General features: G+C 41.7%; 1 protein-coding gene across 20 annotated transcripts in view; it reads left to right on the top strand.

Moving 5' to 3' along the window:
• The window catches only part of CAMTA1 (calmodulin binding transcription activator 1), a 975,525-nt gene that overhangs the window by 81,642 nt on the left and 879,690 nt on the right, over nucleotides 1-14,193 (top strand). For 4 of the 20 annotated variants that reach the window (XR_004441120.1, XR_004441123.1, XR_004441122.1 and 1 more), the window contains one exon: nucleotides 7,873-7,956. The exons of 14 other annotated variants lie outside the window; for them this stretch is intronic. Coding sequence is in view for 1 of the 6 variants with exons in the window: in XM_033228556.1 (XP_033084447.1) it covers nucleotides 7,873-7,881 (9 nt within the window). In the remaining 5 variants the exon portion in view is untranslated. Of the gene's footprint in view, nucleotides 1-7,872; nucleotides 8,155-14,193 lie in introns of those variants that run through there. 2 more of the 20 variants (XM_033228556.1, XM_033228554.1) reach the window with 2 other exon arrangements.

Below are 14,193 nucleotides of genomic sequence, written 5' to 3'. Positions count from 1 at the left end.
CTCCTGCCAAGCCCCTCTTGCCTTGTCCTCTGTTCTAGCCACAGGTTTCTTTTCTTTTCTTTTCTTTTTTTTTTCTTTTTTGAGACGGAGTCTCGCTCTGTCGCCCAGGCTGGAGTGCAGTGACTGGATCTCAGCCCACTGCAAGCTCCGCCTCCTGGGTTTACGCCATTCTCCTGCCTCAGCCTCCCGAGTAGCTGGGACTACAGGCGCCCGCCACCTCACCTGGCTAGTTTTTTGTATTTTTTTTTTTTTTTTGAGACGGAGTCTCACTCTGTCGCCCAGGCTGGAGTGCAGTGGCCGAATCTCAGCTCACTGCAAGCTCCGCCTCCCGGGTTCACGCCATTCTCCTGCCTCAGCCTCCCGAGTAGCTGGGACTACAGGCGCCCGCCACCTCGTCCGGCTAGTTTTTTGTATTTTTTTTTAGTAGAGACGGGGTTTCACAGTGTTAGCCAGGATGGTCTCGATCTCCTGACCTCGTGATCCGCCCGTCTCGGCCTCCCAAAGTGCTGGGATTACAGGCTTGAGCCACCGCGCCCGGCTGTATTTTTTTTTTAATAGAGACGGGGTTTCACCGTGTTAGCCAGGATGATCTCGATCTCCTGACCTCGTGATCCGCCCGTCTCGGCCTCCCAAAGTGCTGGGATTACAGGCTTGAGCCACCGCGCCTGGCCCAGCCACAGGTTTCTTGCCCGAGTCCCTTCAACACTCTCAGCTCCCTTAGACATGTTGTTGCCTCTGCTTACAATGATGGTTGCCCTCCACCTTGTTTCACGTGGGATCCCAGCTTACATGCCATTTACGTGTTGTTTCTTCAGGGGACATTTCCCATCCCCTTGCAGGGTCCATGGGGCACTCTTGCCGAGTGTTTCTGGAGCATGCCACACCACACCCCTGATGCTGGGAGTTACTTGTTCTGTGTCGGAAGTGTTCGTCAGTGCTGGGGTGGAGAAGGCTGAGACGTGCCTCGGCGTGTCACTATGTGTCCCTGTTACCTGTACCGAGCCTGTGCCAGAGTGGATGCTTGATAAATATTTGTTGACTGGATGAAATTTTTTAAAAATTAAAAAAGTTTTAATAGAAATGGGGTCTCACCATGTGGCCCAGGCTGGTCTCAAACTTCTGGGCTCAAACTTCTGGGCTCAAGTGATCCTTCTGCCTTGGCCTCCCAAAGTGCTAGAATTACAGGTGTGAGCCACCGTGCCCAGCCTTAATGGGTGAATTTTATCTTTTGAATGGAAAGCACTCTTCATTTTTAGCATGCAAGTATGCAAAAAAGTACTTGAATTTATTTTTCTTGGTCCATTGATTTAAATCCCACATGTATTCTTTTAAACGTGTCACGTAAGGTGTTGTGGTGCGTACAGTAGTGGATCTAGAAAGTGTATTCAGCCTCTGCTACTCCTGAGGACCCATTCATTCATCCCCTCATTCACCAGACAGTTATCGGGAACCTGGGTCTGCCAGGCCTAGTGCAGAGTGTGGGGATATGACTGCTTGTGAGTGAGTCTGTTGAGGGAGGGGGAGAAACTTACAGAGCCTTCAACATTCCAGTTGTGGTTAGGATAGATCTGAGCAGATTTCGTTTGAATTCTGGCTTTGCCATTTTTAAGATGTATACTCTTGAGCTTAACCTCTACCGGTCTGCAAAAATGTGGACAGCAGTGTCTCCCTTGTAAGTTGTGGAAAGAATCAGATAAGAAAAGGAATGTAAGATGATCACAGAGCTCATGTTTTTTGTTCTTGAGGTCCTGCGTACTAGCCTAAGTAGTTACATTCATTATTTTTGTTCATTCTCACTGTGAGGTAGGGATGTTACTGTTTTCACGTTGTAAATGAAGAAAGTGAGACCTTAGTTGAAAAATAGTTTGTCCAAGGCCACAGAAGTTGTAAGTGGGAGAGCAGTAACCTGAACCCAGGTTCAAGAACAGGGCATGATTTTAAAGCCCAGAAAGGACTCCTTATATTCTGTGTAGCTACCCCATCTTTCAGTGTGGCTTTATTTTTTAAAGTTGTGAAGACTTTTTAGGTATCTATTGGCATTTTAAAAAATGTAATAGTCCTTAGAGGGACGATTATCTTAAGCTATTATCAGCTTGAATTTGTTTCTTAATTTGCATTTTAGAATGCAACTTTGACGTCTGTGACTTGGTGCCTGTGTTGAAGAGAGACTGTGTGTATTGGGACTGGAGGATGAAGTTTGAAGTTAGACCCATCTGGGCAGTATTTATCTTAAAGTGAGGATTGTGAACTTCTGATCAGACTCACCCGGAGGATTTACCAAAAATGTAAATTCCTTAACCCCTTCTTTGGTACCCTAAATTATAATCTCTTAGGGTAGGACTTAGAAAACATTTTTCCAAGTGATGTTATTTAGATAGTGGATTCTTTTTTCATTCTGAAGTTTGAGAATCAGTGAATAGAGGGAATGGGAAATGTCAGCTTCTTGATGATCCAGACTGCCCTGCAGGAAGCCAGGAGAAAGATGAAAGTGAACACTGGTATGCCTGGCTAGTAAGTTTAAAAACAAATAATGTGGAAATAAAATCAACAGTGGGTGAATTTGTCTCCCTGTTGTTTTGTTTTTTATTTTATTTGTGTTTGGGAGGAATTTGATTTGTATTTTATGATCCTTTTTCCCTAGTGGGTAGTGGGGTAGCACGAGAAGTGAGTGGGTCTAGGCTATGGTAGAGTTGGCGCAATGCAGCAGGCCAATTGGAAGAAAAAATTTAAGCATATTTTGTGGATTAGCATGTCAGTTGCAAAAATAGAAGTATATCTAAAGCTGATTTCAAATAGTCTCTTTTTAAAGAAACTATGTCAGACTGTGCCCGGACTTTTGCTTCAGAAAATATGGTAATTTCAGGTTTGTGGCTAATTTGAAAATTAGTAATCAATACTAAGGGTTTTAAATATGTAGCATTTATGTGTTTATTGTGTATTTCTATATTCATAAACATTGAGGATCCTTTTATTGTCTCATGTAACAAGAAGACAAGCAGCTCATGGATGGCGGCTCCCGTGTGCTTCTCCATGATCTCTCAGCTGCCTCTGCGTGGACGGCCACAGCATGGCTGTGTGCCTAAAGCATGCAGAGAGGGCAGCGTTCTTGTCTCGGGCTCCCCACTCACCATTTTTAAGCAGCTTTTTTGAGATATAATTGGCATACTAAGTTGCGCATTGTCGTGTATGTTTTGCCAAGTGTACATCTGTATACACCGCACGACCATCACCACACTATGATAATGAGCATGTTTATCACTCTCCAAAGTTTCCTGGTGCCCTTTGCCATTCCTTCTGCCCACCCATCTCCTCCTTTTGTGAAAGCTTTTATGTTTTTAGGGGGGAAAAAGAAGTTACATTGTTGAGGATAAAATACTAGGTAGAAAGATATTTAATTTGTAGTTTTCGCTTTTTTTTTTTGTTTTTGAGAAGTATGGTGGAAATAATGATTGTAGGTATAGGTTGCTGTATTATTTATAGAAAGTTTTGAGAAACAGACAGATTCTCGGAACAGACCATCTTGGAAGGGTTTGACAGGAAATATATTTTCAGGAATGCAGGAATAGAGGTGGAGGTGGTGCCTGTTGGCAGGAGAGGGAGAGAGAGGAAGGACAGCACCTGCCGGCCACTTGCGGGAGAGCCACAGACATGAAAACCAAAGGCTGCACTTTTCTTTGGTTTTTCAGTAGATGGCATTTTTATCATGCTAGAAAGGCTAACATGAAATGGTAATAAAAATATAATCCCCACTAACTGGGGTATACTTAGCTCAAGTGCATTTTTTTGTTGTTTTTGAATGGCATGCTGGTGATTGATTGATTTATATTTATAGATTAAAAATAACAACCTTTGCCCTATCATTGTAATTACCTTTTTGCTTTTTTTCCCCCCCTCCCCCAGAGACAGAGTCTTGCTCTGTCACCCAGGCTGGAATACTGTGGCACAATCTCAGTTTACTGCTGCCTCCACCTCCTGGGCTCATGTTCCTTCTGCCTCAGCCTCCTAAGTAGCTGGGACTAGAGGCGTGCACCACCACACCCAGCTAATGTTGTTTATTTTTGTGGAGATGGGATCTCTCTGTGTTGCCCAGGCTGGTCTCGAACTTCTGGGCTCAAGTGATCCTCCTGCCTCTGCCTCCCAAAGTGGTGGGATTATAGGCGTGAGCCACACAATTGTGCCTCGCCTGGGTAGTTCTTTTTAATTGTTGAATTAAATTCTACAAATTTAATTGTTGAATTAAATTCAACAAATTTAATTGTTGAATTAAATTCAACAAATTTAATTGTTGAATTAAATTCAACAAATTTAATTGTTGAATTAAATTGCTGAGGTTAGTTTCTGCTGCAGAAAGCGTTATATAATGTGAACAGGTATTTTGTAAAGAGCTAGTAGAATGTATAAGGTTTTACCTGGGAGGTGGAGGCTGCAGTGAGCCAAGATCTTGCTACTGCACTCTAGCCTGGGTGACAGCGAGAGTCTTTTTTTTTTTTTTTTTAAATACAGACTGTATAGGGTTTTATTTTAATGGATTTCTTCAGCTGTCTCCTTCTAGCTTCTATGACTCTGCATTTTCTTGGCTCTTTGTTTTTTATTTCTTTACAATTCTTCCATGTATTTTGTTTTGAAAGTAATATGCCTGCGGTGAAAATGACAGCATTTCTGTCATGATTTAACCTTATTAGAAATGGCGTTCTTTGCTGTGTGTCTGTTTAGTTGAGAAGTGAACCAATTCCCTTTGCTTAAGTACTACTCCTTGGTGCGGCGGGGTGGGGTGGGGAAGATTTTTAACATTGAATACAAATTGAGTTTGTTGGAAAAGGTATCCCTATAAAATGTCCAGGTAGTTAGAGCTTAATATGGGTGATAATTTCCCTAGAAAAATCTTCTTTGCTGTAACACTGATGACTTGATGGTCTTATGAAAGTGAAACTTGGTGTATTTCTTCTTTGGGGCATATAACTCACAGATAGGGCAGTGCAGAGTGGTTTTCCAGTTTTAGATTAAGGATAGCTTGTATCCTATGCAAGGTTTTGGGAGTTGGTTAGGGTCTTTGAGTATTTCCTGTCTGATTCACTTACTAGTTACAAAGAGACAAGCTGTAATGTAGCAAGTCTTCCTTGAGGTAGACTAGCTTTCTGTACCCTTTGATGTAAAAATACCTGGTAGTTGTACCAGTTGGGGATTTGTTTGGGGTGAATGAAAACCCCTCAGGCTCAGTCTGTTCATGCACTGGTGTGTATTAATTCAGTCCATTCATAGTCATGAGCTGACTGTGCCTTATTGAAGAAAGGGAGGCTTCTGGAAGAGAGAGGGAGATGGATAATCTGGGATCCTCAGGCACTGCTGCTGGCGCCTGGGAGTGGGGCAAGGAGACAGGAGGTTCCGAAGAGAGGACTTTGTATCCAAAGTTAAGACTTAGGCCAGCCCTTGATGGGGAGAGAAGCTACTCAGGCCCAGTAATCTCAAAGAGTTCAGGTTAAATCAGTTGTCAAGTCTAATTCCTCTTTACAGCATTATTTCTGTGGGAAAATGTGTGTGGCTCATATCCTTGCCGCAGCAAACAGACTGGACTCGGAATCAGCTCTTTGTTGTCGTAATTTAAGTGGAATTAGTTACTCCCTAGGGTTGCATTGCCCCTTGGATGGCTTCTAGCCTTCTTTTTACTTATTAAATTATACTCTAGGTTTCTTGACTGTGAGGGACATAGTAAACTCCTGGTAGCCTTTACCTCCCCCTCCCTAAATAGCAAACTCATGTAGAAAACATTAGTTAAAATCCTTTATAGATTTTTTGAAATCACCTAAAATGTTATTATTGGTACAATTTCATTGGAAGCCATTTTGTCAGAACCACTAAGTATTTAGGTGAGGCGATTGATTTCATTCCCACGTGGGAATTTGGTTGGTTGTGACATTTAGGCACTCAGAGTGATTCCTGACTGCTTGGAGATGATAATCATGTTCAGGTAGTCTGGTGTCTGAAACTTTTGGCAGAGATTAAGCTGTTAGAAGATTTGGGCTAACATTTTTTTGTGTGTGAGTTGGTGAATTTTGAAGATGATTTAGAAGACTTTAAAAAAGCATCTGTGTGTACTTCATCTTGACGTCAAGAAGAGATTGTTTTTTAATACATACATATTTTAGTAATGAAGGAGGTAATAGAGATAGTTGATTTGAACGGGTTTACTTTTTCTCATTTTTAATACAAAATATTTTTGGGAAACAAAACTTGACTGGTGTCACACTACTGGCTCCTTGCTTTTTGTTACAAACATGCTGAAATGGTCTAAATAATGATGCTACTAAAACAACATATGCATTGTTTTGATGGGGTATTGATTCCTTCTATAGTGTTCAAAATTGCTTGCATGCCTCTGAGCAACAAACGCATATGTGACAGACTTTATGTAAGATGAGCATTCCAGGGAAATGAAATGCTAGTTTACTTTTCAGTAGCTGTGCAACTTTAAAAAAAAAAAAAAAATTGTGTTTTGAAACATGGCCTTAGGGCACTAACACACTGGGGCGCAGTGCGTGGGCTCTGCACGTTATTCTAGCAAAACCTAATCACGGGGACAGGCGTCTGGCATTTGCAGAGTTTGTTTATTTATTGATTACCATAAGCCTCTAGAAAGAATATCCTGTTTCTTTTAATACAATCCTTTTGGAAGTTGTCTATATTTTATTATCTAAGTGTTTTTGGAATTTAATTTTAACAAGGTAAACTCAAATGTTAAATATTGTGGGCTACAACTGAAGTAGCAGAATGGAAGAAGAAATGGCAAGTGGGGACTCTTGTAAAAAGAATGGTAACTAAGTTCTCTTTCCTGGTTATGCTCCTCCCGTTTACTCTCCTGTATAGCAGGCCATTCTTTACACTGCTTTGTAGAATCTGCTGTCTGGCAAGCACTAAGGAATTCGGATCCGTGAACCAGGGAGCATATAGCCTGCTAAAGCTTAATTTTCAGAGAGGAGATACTAAAGATGATTGTGTTATGATACTGTTCATTTTATGTACTAGTGAAATGAATACTGAAATTATTTAGTATAACCATTAATTATAGTGCTTGCCATTACTGCAAAACTTGTCTTGATTTGTTGGGTAGCTTCATGTTTCGAAACAAAACCATAGGTCTATCCTTTTAAAAAACATGAACTACTTTAGTTTGTTAATGGGGAAAATGAGTAAATAATAACATTTTTTGAAAAAAATGAAGCCTGTCAGATACAGGGGGGAAAAAAAAAACCCTTGTAAATATTCCTCATGTCAAGCCCCTATTAATTCTGTGTAATTTCAGTAGAACTAGCAAGTTATTTTACTTAAAATGTCTTTTTTTCCCCTGTGCAGTGAAAGTTGAATGTGAGAACAGATCTTAATAGATATAGTTACACAGTTTATTTTATCATGTATCACTTTATTGCTGTCTTCTAGAACATTGTTATACTAAATGTTCCAATAATGGAAATTTTATGCAGCTACTTCAAATGAAACAAATTTGCAAAAACTCAATTTTGGAACTCATTCCTTGAGGAGAGGAAAAAACTCACCATGCTGTGACCACATTAGATTTCTGATATGTTGGCAACTTATCAAACACTGTCATTTCCAGAAAACAGGTTGTGGGGTCAAATTGAAATATCTACACTTTTGGTCACTTTCAGTTGAAGATATTTTAGGTTTTAATGATTGAATGGTGAAATTAAAAAAAATTATTGGTAACAGGTAATGAAAGTATGTTTTGTATGTAAATAAAAATGGCTCTACACAGCATCAGGAATGATGGGGTTCAATTACAGTGGAATCTTTTCAAGAGCTTGATTTTAAATTCTCAGAGATATTAGTTTTACTTACTGGAGCTCCTTTGTTTTGCAGAGATCATGATGCAGCCGTCCTTTTGGATTTCTTTTTAATAATGTGTGACCCTTCACCTTTGATCCCCTGACCTGCATTACCTTGGTAACCATTTCATTTTTTAATTTAATTTCATTTTTTAATTTTGGTGTACAAGCTGTAACATTTCATCTTTCAAAGTGTAACACGCTGATTTCCTCAAATAGAGATACCCCTTTGAGCGATAAATTTGCAAAATGCTGTCTTCATTTTCTGTATTAAAATTCATTTCAGCTTTAAAATAAAGTGTAATCTGTGTTTTCATCCTTTTAAAATTTAAGTTTAATGAGTGCATTTCCCCATACAGTATATTTCCTTTTTTATTCATGTTTTGCAGAAGCTGAATTAACTTGATATTTACATATAACTTACACACACCCAGGACACCCACACCTCTTCTCTACTCCCAAACCACCCAAACCATTGCCCCTCGCCTTCTCAATACATACACCTTCACCATCACCATCACCACATACCCCTTCCTCTGCAGAGTAACTTATCTTTCTTTCAGAAATAGTAGCAACTTGAATTTATTAGTCTTAGCTGCCACATTATACATCCTCAGATTATATTTTGTATTCTGAAGTATTTTGGGGAGAAAAAGCTTAGACTTTTAATTTTAATTTCATTTAAGGACTAGAAAAATACAAAGTTGTCTCATTACCCAAGTTCACCTTTCCCCACTCTTTTAATATTTTATTTCTTTTATTTGAGGCATAAGTTAAGAACAAGCAGCAATTTTAACATGACCAAAAAATGTACTTTTGTCTCTGCCAAAACCTGGTCAGCCAACCTGGTGGTCTCAATACCAGATTGATTTCTGCCATATGCAGTTTCATGACTGTTTTTCAAACGATGCATTTTTATTGTATTTCAGAAAATTCTTAACCTAAAGCAAAACAAACCAAAATCAAAAGACAGAAACTTTGGGAGGCCGAGACGGGCGGATCACAAGGTCGGGAGATCGAGACCATCCTGGCTAACACGGTGAAACCCCGTCTCTACTAAAAAATACAAAAAACTAGCCGGGCGAGGTGGCGGGCGCCTGTAGTCCCAGCTACTCGGGAGGCTGAGGCAGGAGAATGGCAGGAACCCGGGAGGCGGAGCTTGTAGTGAGCTGAGATCCGGCCACTGCACTCCAGCCCGGGCGACAGAGTGAGACTCCGTCTCAAAAAAAAAAAGACAGAAACCAAACTTGAGTCAGTTCTTTGAACTGGCAAGATACTCCTAAGAAATCATGTCCTTAAAAAAGAATCACGTGAATTCTTTCAGCATGGCCCACTGAAGCACAGATTACTTTTTAAGTGTCTCATTATTTTATTCTCCAACATTTAATGCTGATGTTTTAATTGCACACAGCTGAAGCTGCTAAATGAGCACTGAAATGGATTTAAGTCCTCTCTGAGCTTTGTTGATACCTATAAAAGTTTATATCATTCATTAGAACCACAAATTAAAATTAGTCGTGGTTAGCTGTTCACTGCCGATTGGAACTCTCGCGAACACTTTTGTTCAGGCTCACGAGCTTGTTCTTGCCTAGTGTACTTGGATACGTGAAAAGCTGCCTTTGGCCTGTTGGGTATTTTTTCTTTTCACAGATTTACAAAATATCAGAGCTGAGAAATACAAGTCGGTAAACCATCCTATGATTATAAAGCCCCTGTAATTTATAATGTCCCAGTAGTCAGGAGCAACTTTTTTGCTAAACCTTGAATTTTAAGGTGATTTTTTTTTTTTTTTTTTAAATAATGCTTTTCACAGTTGTGCTGGCATGTTTTCCAGATCCCCAGAGACCTTTTTGCCTTAGGTATGTCTTTTATTTGTTCCTTTGATGCCATGTCCTTCTAGCACTAAAGGAATGGCGTCTGGCTTAGTGGATGGTACATGGAAGCCCAGGGCTGCGGGAGGCTGTGACTGCTTGTTGCTTCCATTCCTCTTGCTCAGGCAGCCCCAAACCAGCTGATCCCTGAGGGATGAGCTCCCCTGGGCTCCCCTGGGGCTCCCATCTGTGTTTGAGGCAGACAATACTTTATTTGTAAGTCCACTAGGAGCTGAAGAGACATTAACAGGTGAAGAGGAGAAAAGTTTTTATTCTCTTATTTTATTTTACGATTAGATCAGTTAGATTTTCTTTGAAGTTTTCTGCGTAGTACATTTTAAGATAACCTCATTTTTCTGAGAGAGCTAGTACATGGACACATTTATGGCTTATTTCCAATGAGCATTGTTTATTTGGTTAGTATTTAGGACATTTAGTAGACTGTAAGCCAATGGATGTTTCTGTAAATGTGATTCATTGAGAAAAACCATCTGAGAGTGAGATAACCTGCTTTGGACTAGCAAAGTCTCTGGATATGTTATTGGTATCTGTTGAGGTCGTCACACAAAACTGAAATACTCCAACAGAAAGACTTCAGAAGAGTTTCATTTTGGTGTAAAAACAGTGAAATTAGCTGTTTGACTTAAAATATAGGAGTTGTAAGACATTTCATTGATGCCACTTCTGTTTTATCCTCTGTGAAATGTAGATACTGTGTGTCTCCCACTTGCTTTTTAGGGTTGTTGGGAGGATAAATGAAACTGTATGACAGACACACTGGGAACTCAGAAGAAAGGTGCTTTTGAAACTGAACCTCATCCTGTGGCTGTGCTGTTGGCAGGCATAACCGGCGTGTTGAGAGGCAGTGGTAGTGAACCCTATGGTGAAAGGCCAGGACTATGTGCTCTGGAGCCAGGCTGCCTTGGTTTGAATCCCATCTCGACCTCTTGCAAGTGGTCTGACCACAGCAAATCACCTAACCTCTCTGTGCCTGAGTTTCCCCCTCTTTAAATTGGAGATAATAATAATAGTACCCACTAAAGGATCCTGGTGAGTTTTAGCTGAGCACATGTCCACAAAGTGCTTAGAGCAGTGCCTGCCATGTAGTGTGGCTGATCCTCACAACCAGAAAACCCCAGCAGGGGGACTCACACCTTACAGAAAATCAGACTCAAAACAATTCCCCAGTAGTCTTCTAACATTGACTTAGAGACCCTTACATGTTTAGAGAGAGGAACTGAATAGTTTATGGTAATTAGGCACCTCTAAAACAGATGCAAGTTCAGGTGCATAAAGTTAAATCTGGGTTTTTAATCTCTTAGGAAGAAAAGTTTAGGTCACAGAGAGCTCCATAACCCTTTGTTGATAGATTCTTTTAACTGTTTTTGGCTATGGAGGGATTAGGAAGGAAACCTGAGGGACAGACCCACCTTTTACCTAGTCAGCCTTTCTCGTTCCCTTTTATGCTCGGTAAGGTGTCTAGGTAACTTTGATGGAGTCAGAGTGTTGAACTGTTTCAAGGTTTTTACCCAGCTGCGTGAGGCTTTGGTGTCCTCTTGAGTGAGGTGGAAGGGACATCCCTGCTTTTCCTGAGTGTGTAAGAATGCCTGTTACATATTCATCCCAGGGCTTTCCATACGTTTTAATCATCCACATTTATCTACAAGGTGGGTGGTATGTTCACCCCATTTTGCACGTGAGAATGCTGATGTCCAGGTAGGTTAAATAAGTTCACCCAGGCTCACACCCTCAGTAAACTGCCAGACAGACACTTAAATCCAAGTGCCGCTCATATCATGGCACTGCTGCTTGCATTGAGCTGCAAACCTGGCTGAGCCACTCCCAAGAAATGATTTTGCCCTTTTGGTTGCGGGGACCTCAGCTGTATGCATTATCATCCTTCAGCCATCAGACCTTTTTTTTTTTTTTTTTTTGGAGATGGAGTCTCGTACTGTCACCCAGGCTGGAGTGCAGTGGTGCGATCTTGGCTCACTGCAACCTTTGCCTCCTGGGTTCAAGCGATTCTCCTGCCTCAGCCTCCTGAGTAGCTGGGGTGACAGGTGCCCACCACCACGCCCAGCTAATTTTTTGTATTTTTAGTAGAAACGGAGTTTCACCATGTGGGCCAGGCTGGTCTCGAACTTTCCTGACCTTGTGATTTGTCCTCCTTGGCCCCAGAATGTGCTGGGATTATAGACGTGAGCCACCGCGCCTGGCCCAGACCTTTTAACGTAACAGCACCCCTAACTTCTGAAGGCCCCTAGCTGGCTTTGACAACCGCCCCGCTCCCTGCCCCCCGTGGAGGGCTCTATCATATATGTGTTACTTTTAGGGACTCTTACTACCAGTGGCTTCCTCAATCCTGGCTGCACATTCAGAATCCTCTGTACAGCTTTTAAAATAATTCACTTTTTAAGAAACGCTTGCCCTATCCCAAGACTCTTGTTCTAGAGAGATCAATAGGTTCAGAAATACAGGAAGTTTATTTTGTAAACAAGAAAACAGGTCCTTAAATTGTGCACATGTGGATCTGGGCGTCTGGAGTGTGGGCCAGTGCTATTCTGTAGTTGACTCCATTGTAAGGTAAAATGAGTTTTATGGGCCAGTTTAGTTGTTCAGCCAACAATTGGTAGTACTGTGTCTGTAGGAAAAGCTCCTGGCACCCACCCTGTAGAATGCCATCTTCCGTGAGTGACCGCTGGATCACCACAGAAGCCAGGTTTGAATTTAGTTAGAGTGAAATGAAGTAGAGGGCCCTGCTTGCTTTCTTGTTCTTTCATTTTTCTTTTTTTCTTCTCCTCTCTTTTACGGGTTTATTGTTCCCTTATTTTTTTCTCCTCCATACTTCCATCTTCCCTTGTTTTATCTTTCTTCCACCATCTGGCGTATGTTTACAGTGTATCTGTCATCAGACTGTGAGGTCCGTGAAATCCTTCAGGTGCCTACCACAGAGTTGACGTGCAAATGAATGTTTATTTTTTAATTAGTTAATTTACTTTTTTTGAGACGGAGTTTAGCTCTTTGTCGCCCAGGCTGGAGTGCAATGGTGCGATCTTAATGCACTGCAAACCTCCGCCTTCTGGGTTCTAGCGATTCTCCTGCCGCAGCCTCCAAAGTAGCTGGGATTACAGGCGTGTGCCACCATGCCCAACTAATTTTTGTATTTTTAGTAGAGACAGGATTTCACTATGTTGGCTAGTCTGGTCTCGAACGCCTGACGTCAGGTGATCCACCCGCCTTGGCCTCCCAGAGTGCTGGGATTACAGTGGTGAGCCGCCGTGCCTGGCTAAATGAACATTTCTTAATTTGTGTTAGTATCTGTCTTTCAAAGAAGTAGGCACTGCCCGTCATTAGCTTGAAAATTGTCAGATTTTGTTTGTGATTGTCTATCCTGACTTAGGTGGTTTATCTTGAAGAGCTTAGGTAATTTAGCCTCATAGATTTAGATAGGTCGAGAAATGGCAGGCGTCAGTCACTGAGTAGTACAGAATGTTGGGCAATAAGATGGATTTGGACCATTCAAGGGAACGCTTATATCAGGCTTTTAGCATATCTGCTGCACAGTTTTTAGAGCTGGAAGGTCTGGGATCATCTGGGTTGGACCCTTCATTTTTGATGTTGAGGAACCGACTCCTGAGAAGGGTGCTTCTTTGGTGCCCGCCTCCAGGCCAAGCCTTCCCTCCTCCTCTGTGTCCTTATCTGAGTGAGAGTTGGGATGGTGGAGAGCAGAGACAGTGTGACAGCATAGCTGCTGTGATTAACTCCCTGCCTCTGGACATGTTGAAGAAACAAAGTAATCCTCCTTCTGCGCTCCCCCTCTCATGGAAACAAGTGATAGAAGGTTAGGGCAGTTTTGAGGGCAAGCAGTGGACTTCCTCACTGTGAAAGTCGGGAAGCTTTGGGTGTGCCCTAGACCCTGTCCTGTTGGCCTTGGCACCACCAAGTGGGCTGCTTTAGGGGTCCATCCTGATGGTGTTTAACCCTGCTTGAGGCTTTTGAGGACACTAAGAAACACATGGTGAAGGTGTGGAAATTTTTTTTGTCATTCCTCAATGAAGATCTGCCCTCGGTAGAAAGGGAGTTAATGAAGGAGAAGTCGGCAACGATATTGCTGCACGGTCAGGAAATAACAAAAAACATCTCCCGTTTGTTCTCATGTGTGGTGATTGTTTCCCTGGGAAACTGTGGCCGTGGTTACCATCATGCTGTGTGATGCGCCTCAGAATCCTAGGATTAGACCAGATTTTCCACTTTCCCCACACATCTTCAGGTGGGGTCGCAAATACTCCATATGACAGACTGTCACATACGTTGGCCACAGAACTTCAATTATTCAGGTTTGGATATCCAGCCCCTTTTCTCTCTTCTGTGTGGATCCTTTTGAGTACTTTATACCTATAAGCCTTTCGTATTTCCAAAGGAGAAACCAGAATGACTTTTGCCACTCTTTTATATTGGTGGGAAAAGGACTGGTAGGGGAAACT

Source organism: Trachypithecus francoisi, unplaced genomic scaffold (genome assembly GCF_009764315.1).
Source record: "Trachypithecus francoisi isolate TF-2019V2 unplaced genomic scaffold, Tfra_2.0 Lachesis_group12, whole genome shotgun sequence".
In the NCBI taxonomy this organism is placed as follows: Eukaryota; Metazoa; Chordata; class Mammalia; order Primates; family Cercopithecidae; genus Trachypithecus; species Trachypithecus francoisi.
The sequence above is the reverse complement of the archived record's forward strand: the minus strand, read 5'-3'. Positions and strand labels throughout refer to the sequence as shown.